Source organism: Cetorhinus maximus, chromosome 2 (genome assembly GCF_964194155.1).
Source record: "Cetorhinus maximus chromosome 2, sCetMax3.hap1.1, whole genome shotgun sequence".
NCBI classification, from domain to species: domain Eukaryota; kingdom Metazoa; phylum Chordata; class Chondrichthyes; order Lamniformes; family Cetorhinidae; genus Cetorhinus; species Cetorhinus maximus.
This window is the reverse complement of record NC_135880.1, coordinates 177434927-177446459: the sequence shown is the minus strand read 5'-3', so window position 1 is coordinate 177446459 and position 11533 is coordinate 177434927. Positions and strand designations below refer to the sequence as shown.

The following is an 11533-nucleotide window of genomic DNA, read 5'->3' as shown; positions in this document are numbered from 1 at the left end:
CTATTTCTGGTTTGGTCCCTCTGGAGACCTTGTATCGCAGTATTATAGTATCTTTACAGTGCAGAAGGAGGTCAATCAGCACATCGATTCTGCACTGGCTCTCTGAAAGAGCATTCCACCTACTCCCACTCCCCCGTCTTATCCCATAATCTTGCACATTCTCTCTTTTCAGGTAGCGTCCAATTCGCTTTTGAATACCTCAACTGAACCTGCCTCCATCACCCTTTCAGGAAGTTTGTTCCAGACTCCAGCCACCCTCTGGGTGAAAAAAATTTTCCTCACATCGCAGTTACTCCTTTTGCCAATTATTTTGAATCTGTGCCCCCTAGTTCTTGATGTTCTCTTAAGTGGGAACAGTTTCTCACTATTTACCCTGTCCACGTCCCTCTATCAAGTCTCCTCTCAGCCTTCTTTTCTCCAAGGCAAAAATACAGTCCCAACCCCTCCAATCTTAAAGCTACAGTTCTTTGTCCCTGGAATCATTCTTGTGAATCTCCTCTGTACCCTCTCCAAAGCCTTTACATCCTTCCTCAAGTATGGCGCCCAGAACTGAACGGAGTACTCCAGATGAGGCCTAACTAGTGTCTTATACAAGTTCAAGATGACTTCCTTACTCTTGTACTCAGTGCCCCTATTAATAAAGACTAATATACTATTTGCTTTATTAATCTCTCTCTCAACATGCCCTGCCATCTTCAATAACCTATGTACGTAAACACCAAGGTTTCTCTGTCCCTTCACCTCCTTTAGAGGCTCTCCCTTTATTTTATACTGTCTGTCCATATCTTTTCTTCCAAAATGGATCACCTCACACCTCTCTGCATTGAACTTCATCTGCCACTTGTCTGCCTAATCCACCATGTCTATGTCCTTTTGAAGTTCAAGCCTATCCCCATCATAGTTGACATTTCCAATCTTCGTATCATCTGCAAATTTTAAAATCGTGCCCCACACTAGTGTAAAACTAGTGTTTTACATAGAAACATAGACAATAGGAGCAGGAGTTGGTCATTCGGCCCTTCGAGCCTGCTCTGCCATTCATTATGATCATGGCTGATCCTCTATCTCAACGCTGTACTCCCGCTCTCTCCCCATACCCCTTGACGCCTCTAGAGTATAGAAATCTACCTATTTCCTCCTTAAATATATTCAGTGTCTTGGCCTCCACAGCCTTCTTAAAAGAGAGGGAGAAGCAGAGGAATGGGGAGGTTTAGGGAGGGAATTCCAAGGTTTGCAGCTCAGGCAATGGCCCAGAATGGGGGAATGATTAAAATCGTGGATGTGCAAGAGAGCAAAATTGGAGGAGCACAGAGATCTCAAGGGTTGTGGCGCTGGAGGAAGTCACAGAGATAGGGAGGGGCGATGAAGCGCCCTGGGATGCTGCTATGTAAATGAAATTGTTATTGTTGAAATCCTCCAATTCTCATCCCTCACCTCCTGCTGCACATTTTGGAAGTGGAAACACACACACACGCATCATACGGAAGCTTCCACGAACTCCAACGTCGGACTGCCCAGGAATGTCAAGAGCCCACATATATAGCAGGTGCAAGCGACGCGGGCCGCTTGTCCCTCAGTGGGTTTTCATAACGGAAGTGTTTGTGATGCTCAGAGAAGGTTCCTTTGCCGAGATACTTCAGTCGCATTCCTCGGGCCTGAGACAAGCCAGCTCCGAGTTGAAGTGCTTAAAAGGGTGGAGAGGCACGCAGCACACTACAGCGTGAGAGCTTCTTTACTGCATGTGAAAGATAATCGCCGCCCCAAGGGAACCATGATCCTTGCTTTCAAAACACTTTCTGCAGCAGCAAAGCTGTCCCGTGTGCGTGTTCAACTTGCGAGTGCCGCGCTGGCATACATTACACAAATGTTTCACTTAACTTATCATTAACCTGGTCAACTACAGGTGCTCGCCTTTGAAATGTCACCCAGGTACAGTTAAACAGGGCTGAACTCCCGTTCAATAAATACAGTCAGTATAAAGAAACAGCCAGACGCCATTGTATAAACACTGGATACTGATGGTGACAGCAGGAGAGGCGTAAATATCTTCCTGTTCTGCCCAGTCCGAGGCAATTTATTAAAAACTCTGGAACTCAGCAGTCTCCAGCCAGACTACGTGTCTTGCCTGGATCTATAAAAGTTATTCTTGAGTGTTTAAGCACAGTTGAGTGTAAAAGGATATCTTGATTAAGAGGAGTTGGATGATCCTCCCTCGGAGTTGGCACTCCAGTTTCTGGCTGATTTAACACAAACACACGGAGCTCACAGGACTCTCCAATGCCCCAGTTTCAGACATGGTTCGGGTTTCTAATTACCCCGGTGACTGAAGAGCTAAAGTCGGTTTGTCAAGTGTTACTGGCACACTTCACTTCCAGATTAACAGACGGGGGAATAGCAAGGCTGAGAGAAGCCAGACTGGCAGAGGGTATCATATCCTGTTGGAGAGGAGGAGGGAATTGGAAGAGGTGCAATCCCAGAGAGAGAGAGAGAGAGAGAGAAAAGGACCATTTACCTCAGTGACAAGAAAGATCCCACATTTCACAAATGAGAGCAGACAACATTAACCCCAGGACAGGGCTGGTGGTGGCTCTGGTGAGTGTCTTCCTGGTTTTTGGCTTTATGTTCACAGTGTCTGGGATCAGGGGTGAGACCCTGGGGGATATTCCCCTCATTGCCATCGGGCCTGCCATCTCCTTACCCGGACTGGCTGCCATCCTGTTGGCGAAGAAGACGGATGGTTTCTCCAAGTGGCCAGCCATCTGTGGCCCCCGCACCAAAGAGGAGGCCGAGGGCGAGCTCTTAGCTGGACAGAGCGACGGAGGGAGCTCGCAGGACATGTCCAAGACCTCCACCCGCAGCCAGACCCCCGAGGTCGAGGAGGGGGGCTTCGCCGTGGACTCCAGGAGCCTGATCAGGAAGAGCGACCAAGAGGCGGCTAGGAGGTACCTGGAGACTTACTACCCGTCCGGAGTCTTCAACTACTGCTCCCTTTCCCAGATCTGCTCCAACCGGGATAGCGCCTTCTACACCAGTGTCTACTCCACCCGGGACAGTGTGGTCTACTCCCCCCGGGACAGTGTACCCTACGGGAGGTATTACTGCTGTTACCCCAGTCCGGGGGAAGCCCAACACGTTAGACTTTGCTGGGACTACGAGACAATAGTGTGAGGGGAGGGGGGCATTGAACCCCAAAGTGCAGCCGCCACAGCCGAATAGCAACTCCACTCAAGCAAGTCAACTTTCATCATTGAGTGTTTTTTAATTGACACACCGAGACTTGGATTTCGGGTTGTAGCAATTAAATAGACCGATTGTTTTGTAGGTGTTATTACAGTTGGGGTTTAAGAGTATTTAAATATTAAATTAATTGCAAAATGTAGACTGTACAATGGGCAAGTAACAAACTTCACTCGATTTTTAACCTTTGCATTGTTTTCTGCAGATTTTATGGTGTTTTAATGTATCCTTTTATTCCCCAGCAGTGCCTAGGTCTTAGACTAGAATCTGATTTATAGCAATATATTTGCAAACTATATCTGAAGTATGTTAGAAGGAGTGAGAATCTTGGAAATCCGTATCAAATTTGCACTTATAATAAGCTAAACCATAAAAACATTCAGATTTTATATTTACCCAGTTGTTGTTTTTATTTATTGCGGGAAACCTGAAGGAAAAATCAGTTCAAATCCCAGTAAAAATCAGTAATACCGGCACCAGTAATACTGGAGTTCCATTGTAAGGTACACACGACCAGGTCTGGCAAGTTTTACTGGTCCCCTTGATTTCCAAGTTTTACTAGTTTTTCCTTCCATTTCAATGGAAGAGTAAGACTGGTTAGTTGCACTCGATTTTTCATTTAAAGGGACATTTAAAGGGGTATGGGGAATGGCTAATTATTGCTATTGTTTAGGCAGGAAAGGTTATTGTGGTTGATTGTTATAAAATCACATTTTGGTGAAATCATACTTGTCTGTCCCTAAACAAGTTTTTTTCTAACATACCTGGCTCTTTTAATGTAGATTTGCTATTGGATGGAGGGGCTGAGGTGAATGCCTGATCATTTCCTTGGCCCAGATTTTGTTGTGGTAATGACAGTGTCAGCGTTCGCCATCATTATACCTCTGAAACTGACAGCAACTTCTGGAGTCCGCACAAGCGCAGTTAAACACAGAAACCCAGAGACTGCTGCCAGTGATTCTACACTTCTCCAGACAGTGCACTGCTGAGGTTCCCCCCAAACTGCCGTCAATTAGAAATCACTGAACTGATGAGAGCTTGACAGGAGTTTGACAGAGTAGACACTGAGAGGTCGTTTCCCCTGGTTGGAGAATCTAGAACATGGGGGCACAGTCTCAGGATAAGGGGCCGATGATTTAGGACTGAGAAAAGGAGAAATTTCTTCACTCAAAGAGTTGTAACTCTTTGGAATTCTCTACCCGAGAGGGTTGTGGATGCTCCACCACTGAATATATTTAAGGCTGGAAGGACAGATTTTTGATCTCTCAGGGAATTAAGGGATATGGGGAGTGGGTGGTAAAGGGGAGTTGAGGCTGAAGAACATTGAATGGCAGAGCAGGATGGATAGCTGAATGGTCTACTCCTGCTCCTCTTTCTTATGAACTTCCAGTATTATGCTCTTAGTCTCACTGTAAAAACCCTTTAAAAGGTTACACCTGTTGAGTAAAGTGTATCTGGGTTTGTAAATGGTGCATTAAGCTCATAATTGCTGCTAAATACACACTAGCACTGAAAGAATGATTTTATATTTGTTGAATGTCAAATTTCCCCATTATAATTAGCAATTCCTCATTTTAGAGTAATAAAACATTTTTAAAACTTTTAAAATGATATTTTAGCTTCTACTTTAGTCCCATGTGTATGTCCCAATCATTACTTTGCTGTCTGTAAAATTTAGAAGTTAACAGCAAAAGGGATTCAGTTGTTTTCACTTCCTGAGTTTGTTGTTTATGAGAATACTTCAATGTAATTGGCTGCTAACCCTGCTTGATGATGTCACTGTTGCTGGATGCCTGGAGATCCCTTTGATTTGGCACCAGGCTGGACTGCCATCGGAGAGGGCAAATCCATGCCACAGAGGTCACTAGATTGGGTGGGTGGGTTTCTTCGAGGTCAACGGTGAGTGCCATTGCTTCACTGCTGAGCGCAAAATGCATCTCCCTCCCCCCGCCCCCAACTCCATTCCTTCTGTACTTGTCCCTGTAAAAATTGCTCACCCAATTCACTTACAACTGCACTTTCAAAATCTCAACTGTCTAGCCTGTGATCCTCCAGTCACACCATGACATTTATGCAACTACTGACTTATTCCACCACACCCTCACCTCCATCTTTGATGTCCTATTCCCCATTAAAATCAGTAATCTCTCTCTCACCCTGGTCATTCGCCTGGTACAGCCCTCATCTCCATTCACTTAAGTCCAAGAGATGCAAGTTTGAATGAATATGGTGGACAACTGGTTTAGCCATTTATTGCCAGATCTGGCTGGACTACATGAAGAACTATTGGGTCCTGCTCTCGTCTGCTAAAACAGCTCACTATTCCAGGATCATCCTGGAATACCAAGATAATCCCCATCTTTTTTCCTCTATTATAACCTATCTCCTTAAACCCCTCCCTTGTCTCCTCCATCATCACTTTGAACAACAAACGTGAGGAGCTCATGGATATTTTTGTCACGAAGATCGAGACCATTCGATCAGCTGCCTCTGCCGCTTCTCACCCTTTCTCTAGGTCACTGGGCCAAACTTCCTCTAAAGTGCTCCCTGCCCTAGCCTTGAACTCGCATCTTTCTCTAGTTTCCCTCCTATCTCCCCTCATGCCCTCTCCAAGCTCATCTTGGTCCCTTGATCCCAATCCTACTAAACGGCTGACCACCCTCTTGGCCCCCATGTTAGTTAATAACATTGATGGTTCTCTCTTCAGGTACTGTCTGCCTTTTGAACCTGCTGCCATCACCCCTCTCCCCAAAAAAACGACCTAACCTTTGACCCCTCCATCCTTGCAAACTACTATCCCATCTCCAGCCTCCCTTTCCTCTGCAAAGTCCTTGAACATATTGTTGTCTCTCAAATCTGTGTCCATCTTTCCTATAACTCTGTGTTTGAATCCCTCCAATCAGATTTCAGCCCTGCTACAGTAATGAAGCAGCTCTTATCAACGTCACAAATGACATCCTAAATGACTGCGACAAAGGTGAACTATCCCTTTTCATCCTTCTTGACCTGTCTGCAGCCTTTGATAGGGTTGACCACAAAATTCTGCTCTTGAAGCCTGGTTCCATTCCTACCTGTCCAGTTGCAGCCAGGGTATTACCTGCAATGCTTTCTCATCCAACACTGGCACTGTTACCTCTGGTGTCCCCCTCCTATTCTTCATGCTGCCCCTCAGTGACGTCAGCACATTGTTAGTTTTCACATATACAATATTGACACCCAACTCTACCTCACCACTAACTCTCTTGATCCCTCCATTGCCTCTAAACCTTCAGAATCACAGTATCTTTACAGTACAGAAGGAGGCCATTTGGCCCATCGAGTCTGTATTGGCCTTCTGAAAGAGCATTCCACCTAGCCCTACTCCCCTGCCTTATCCCTGTAACTTTACACATTCTCTCTTTTCAGGCAGCAAGCTAATTCCCTTTTGAATACCTCGATTGAACCTGCCTCCATCACCATTTTAGGAAGCTCATTCCAGACTCCAACCACCCTCTGGGTGAAAAAAAATTTCCTCACATCACATTTACTCCTTTTGCCAATTATTTTGAATCTGTGCCCTCTAGTTATTGATGCTCTCTCGGGTGGGAACAGTTTCTCACTATTTACCCTGTCCATTCCAAAAAAAAATCAGATGGCTTGTCTGACATCCAGGACCGGGTTATCAAAAATTTCCTCCAACTAAATACTGGGAAGATAAAAGACATTGGTCACAAACTTTGTTCCCTAGCTATCAACTCCATCACTCTCCTTGGCAATTGGCTGAGGTTGAACTGGACTGTTTGCAACCTCTGTGTACTATTGATCCTGAAATGAACTTCCAACCACACATCACTGAGCTCCACCCCGCCTCAACTCGTCTGCTGCTGAACCCATCATTCGTGCCTTTGTTACCTCTAGACTTGACTATTCCAATGGTCTCCCTAGTTCTCCACCAACTCGAGGTCATTCAAAACTTTGCTGCCTGTGTCCTTGCACCAAGTCCTGCTCACCCATTTCCCCTGTGCTCACTGACTTACATTGTTCCCCAGTTAAGCAACACCTTGATTTTAAAATTCTCATCCTTGCTTTTAAATCCCTCCATGGTCTCGGCCCCTATCACTATCTCTATGATCTTTTCCAGGCCTACAGCCTATCTGCGCTCCTTCAATTCTGGACTTTTAAGCACCCCCCCATTTTAATTGCTCCACCATTGGTGGCCATGGCTTCAGCTGCCTGGGCACTAAGATCTGGAATTCCCTCCCTAAATCTCTCGGCATCTCTATCTCTCTTTTCTCCTTTAAGTTGCTCCTTAAAACCTACCTCTTTGACCAAGCTTTTGGTCACCTGGCCTAATGTCTCCTTATGTGGCTCATTGTTAAAGTTTGTTTGATACCACATGTAAAGCATCTTGGGATGGTTTATTGCATTAAAGGTGCTATATAAATGAAGGTTGTTATTGTTCTACTGGTGTCCTGGAATAATGCAGCAATGACATGAATCATGGCTTCAGGAGATAGCTTTGATCACTCAGGAGTCTGACTGCATTAAATAATGGTGGGATTATGGCTCACACATGGTGAGGGCATCAAGATGTCCATTCATGGATTCACGCTGCACAACCACATTAAATATCGCAGATAGGTTAGTGTTAGACATCACAAGTATTGCTGAATTGTGTGGATGTTGAATGACATAAATCAGGGTAGCATTAGTGCCACTTTAATTCTCCATCCTACTCCCATTCTCTGAACTTGGCTTTCTACAATATTCCAATGAAGATCAACGCAAGTTTGAGGAACAGCATTTCAGTGCCCGATTAGGCACTTTACAGCCTCAACAACTTTAGATCATAGCCACTCCTCCGATTTTTTTCAGACAGCGGCTTATGGCAAAGTTTCTGTGTTTGCCATTTACACCTCTTCTAGACTAATCTTTTGTTTCTTCATTTGTCTCATTACCACCAACTTTTTCATTGCACCATCATCCTTTCTGTCATTTAATCTCGCCTGCCTTCCCCATCACAGATCTTCTCTTTTTTGTTCTGTCCAGGCCTCTGTACTTGCTTATAAAATGTTACATCTCTAATTTCTTCTAGAGCTGATGAGAGGTCACTAACCTCGATTGTTAACCATGCTTCTCTCTCCGTAGATGCTGCCTGACCTGCTGAATATTTCCAGCATTTTCTGCTTTTCTTTCAGTATTAATGTATTGGGTTCAGACTGCAACTTCCTGCAACCAACAAACATCCAGAAAGCTCACGATGCACTAAACAAGTGAAGATCGAGCACAATAGATCGCCACCTTATTTCCAGATTGATTATGCTGACTTTACATCCAAAATTCGTAAAATCAAAAAACTTAGACTTTAGTGTTTACATCAGGGTCAGAATAGAAGAATAAGTCAAGACTTCCTCTCTTCCTCAGTACCAGTCTGGTGCTTACTCACCCAACCCCACCCCGCTCCAAGCTGCCCTTGACATCAAGGCAGCATTTGACCGAGTGTAGCATCAAGGAAACCTAGCAAGATTGAAGTCAATGGGAATCGGTGTGAAAACTATCAACCGGTTCGAGTCATACCTTGCATAAGGGAAGATGGGTGTGGTTGTTGAAGTCCAATCCTGTCAGCCCTAGGGCATTGCTCTAGGAGTTGCTCAGGGTAGTATCCTAAGCCTAACCTCTTCAGCTGCTTCATCAATAACCTTCCCTCCAGCATAAGGTCAGAAATAGAAATGTTCATTGATGATTCCGCAGTGTTCAGTTCCACTCATGACCCCTCAATGCTGGACCAGTGCGTGAATGCATTCAGCAAGACCTGGACAACATTCAGGATTGGGCTGAGAAGTAGCAAGTAACATTCATGCCACACAAGCGCCAGGCAACAGCCATCTCTAACAAAGAGAATCAAACTATCTACTTACGTTCAATGGGATTACCATTGCTGGAAACCCCTCTGCCATCAACACCCTGGAGGTTACCATTGACCAGAAACTTAACTGACTAGCCACATAGATACTTTGCGGAGAGTTTTCTCCCCGTCGGGTGGGCGGGAGCGGTCACAGGCGTGCGCACAACCATTTTAATTGGCCCGCCCAGTATGACGTGCACCCGGAAGCGCTGAGCACTCCCTCTGTGGGTGGGGTGGGGGGGGAGTTGAGGCACAGAGGCACAGAGCTGCCTCAGGGAGATTAGGAGATTAGTTTAAGTTCAAAAATTTTTTTAAGACATTTCCCCTCATGTGAAACTGTCACAAGAGCTGGGACTTGTCCATTAATTTTATTAAAAACTTTTAAAGCACTTTAAAAACATTCATGAAACCTCATCCCGCCTGTGGATGAGGTTCCATGAATAATGCGAAGGCCGCCTGGTCTCTTCACCTGTCTGTCAACCTTAAGGTTGCCGACTCGGCTGTGCTCCCGCTGAACTGAAAATCTAAATGATGCACGGTGACGGGACGCACGCTCGACGTCACTGCGTGTCATTTTATGCCACGGCGAGCGGGCCCCGCCCCCTGCTCGCCGAGCCAAAGATTCTGCCCTCTGGCTTCAAGAGCAGAGGCTGGGAATCCTGCGGCGAGTAACTCACCTCCTGACTCCCCAAAGCCTGCTAACCATCTACAAAGCACAAGTCAGGAGTGTGATGGAATATTATCCACTTGCCTGGGATAAGCTGAGATGAGTGCAGCTCCAACAACACTCAAGAAGCTCAACACCAACCAGGACAAAGCAGCCCGCTTGGTTGGCATCCCATCCACCACTTTCAACATTCAATGCCTTAATCATCGGTGCACTGTAATTGTATTAGTGTACCATCAGCAACTTGTCAAGTCTCCTTCAACAGCATCTTGAAGACTCACAAACTCTACCACTTCGAGGAACAAGGGCAGCAGATGGATCGGTACACCACCACCTGCAAGATCCCCTCTGAGTCACACATCAACCTGACTTGGAAGAGTATCGCTACTGTTCTTTCACTGTCATTGGGTCAAAATCTTGGAACTCCCTCCCTAACAAAACTGAGGGTTTATCTATACCACATGCAGTGGTTCAAGAAGGTGGCTTACCACCACCTTCTCAAGGACAATTAGGGATGGGCAATAAATGCTGGGCCAGCCAGTGAAACCCATATCCCATGAATGAATAAAAAGGAATCCCTGGGACAACTCATTACTGTCTGCAGGAACAGAGAGCAAAAAAACTATTCTGTGCTCAGCCTCTGATAGCACTCATCCTAGTGAGCACAAATGATACATCACTAAAGATGGTTGAGGAAAGACATTTTATCAATTCTGTTTAATGTTTATTGGATGTTAATGTTTTTGGAGTGCGTTGGCCATATGGAGGAATGTAATAGGTTTTGGGACATGTGCCATGTAATCATGTAATGGACTGTAGTTCACCCAGACAGAGCAGGCTAATTTTTACCTTAATCACTTGTTATAGGACCCATCCAGTTTTCAATTTCAGTGGAAATTAATATCAGGTGGGGTCATAATTGGGATATTATGGAATATGGGACAAAAATGGGTATATGGAATTAGGTTGGAGATCAGCCAATGAGATCAGTGAATAGTGGAACAGGCTCAAGGGTCTACATATCCTCCTCCTGTTCCTATGCTGCTATGGGTGTGCAATTACAGTAGGCTTACAGCCCAAGGTGAAATTGCTTCGCAGTGAGTTTCCCCTCTTAGCTCTGCCGTCAGGAGCAGATGTTGAGATATCTGGCAATTCCCAGAAGGATGAAATGAGAATTGGCAAGTGAGTCATCTCAGACCCAACCAACCTCGAATACCCAGTGAGTAAATCATCGTCTCATGACAGTCGGAGGCTAAATAAATCCAACTTATTATGTAAATATAAAACTATTATTTATAGATAAGACTTGACTCAAGTTACTGATGGTATGGGAGAAATCTCTGGGCCTCCCACGTGGCAGAAATTGGGCAGCAGGCACCTGACGATCATAGAGATTTGACTTATCGCCCTGTTCATGCCATTGCCGTAGCCTCCTCAATCTTCCCTAGAGTAGGAAGGCTGAAGTGTTCATTTGGAGTTGGGTGGTAGGTCCTGTTAAAATGCAAATTGGAATCCGGGAGACAGAACTCTTGAGGAGCCCAGTGTGGCTATCAAAGATGAAAAGAAAATTTTTTAAAAAGGGCCAAATCTATCTATTGGAGGCAAAAAGAATGACTGTTTCAACGTGTCTATAACCAAATAAGTTTGTCTGTTACTAAGGCTGGATTTTCGGTTATGGGTAGTAGATGAAATCCAGGATTTGAGAGGATAATGTAAGCTGACAACTTCAGTGCCCTATTGAGGGT

General features: G+C 45.1%; 1 protein-coding gene across 1 annotated transcript; it reads left to right on the top strand.

The window, feature by feature from the left end:
* Nucleotides 1-2114: 2114 nt before the first annotated feature.
* On the top strand, nucleotides 2115-4146 carry LOC144667797 (transmembrane protein 215-like). Its single transcript, XM_078529257.1, has one exon. It carries the CDS (start codon nucleotides 2545-2547, stop codon nucleotides 3166-3168), a length of 624 nt encoding a protein of 207 aa, XP_078385383.1. The 5' UTR covers nucleotides 2115-2544; the 3' UTR covers nucleotides 3169-4146.
* Nucleotides 4147-11533: the final 7387 nt, after the last annotated feature.

Excerpts from the sequence above, each read along its gene's own strand:
- LOC144667797 (XM_078529257.1), top strand. The coding sequence starts at position 2,545 with ATGAGAGCAGACAACATTAACCCCAGGACAGGGCTGGTGGTGGCTCTG.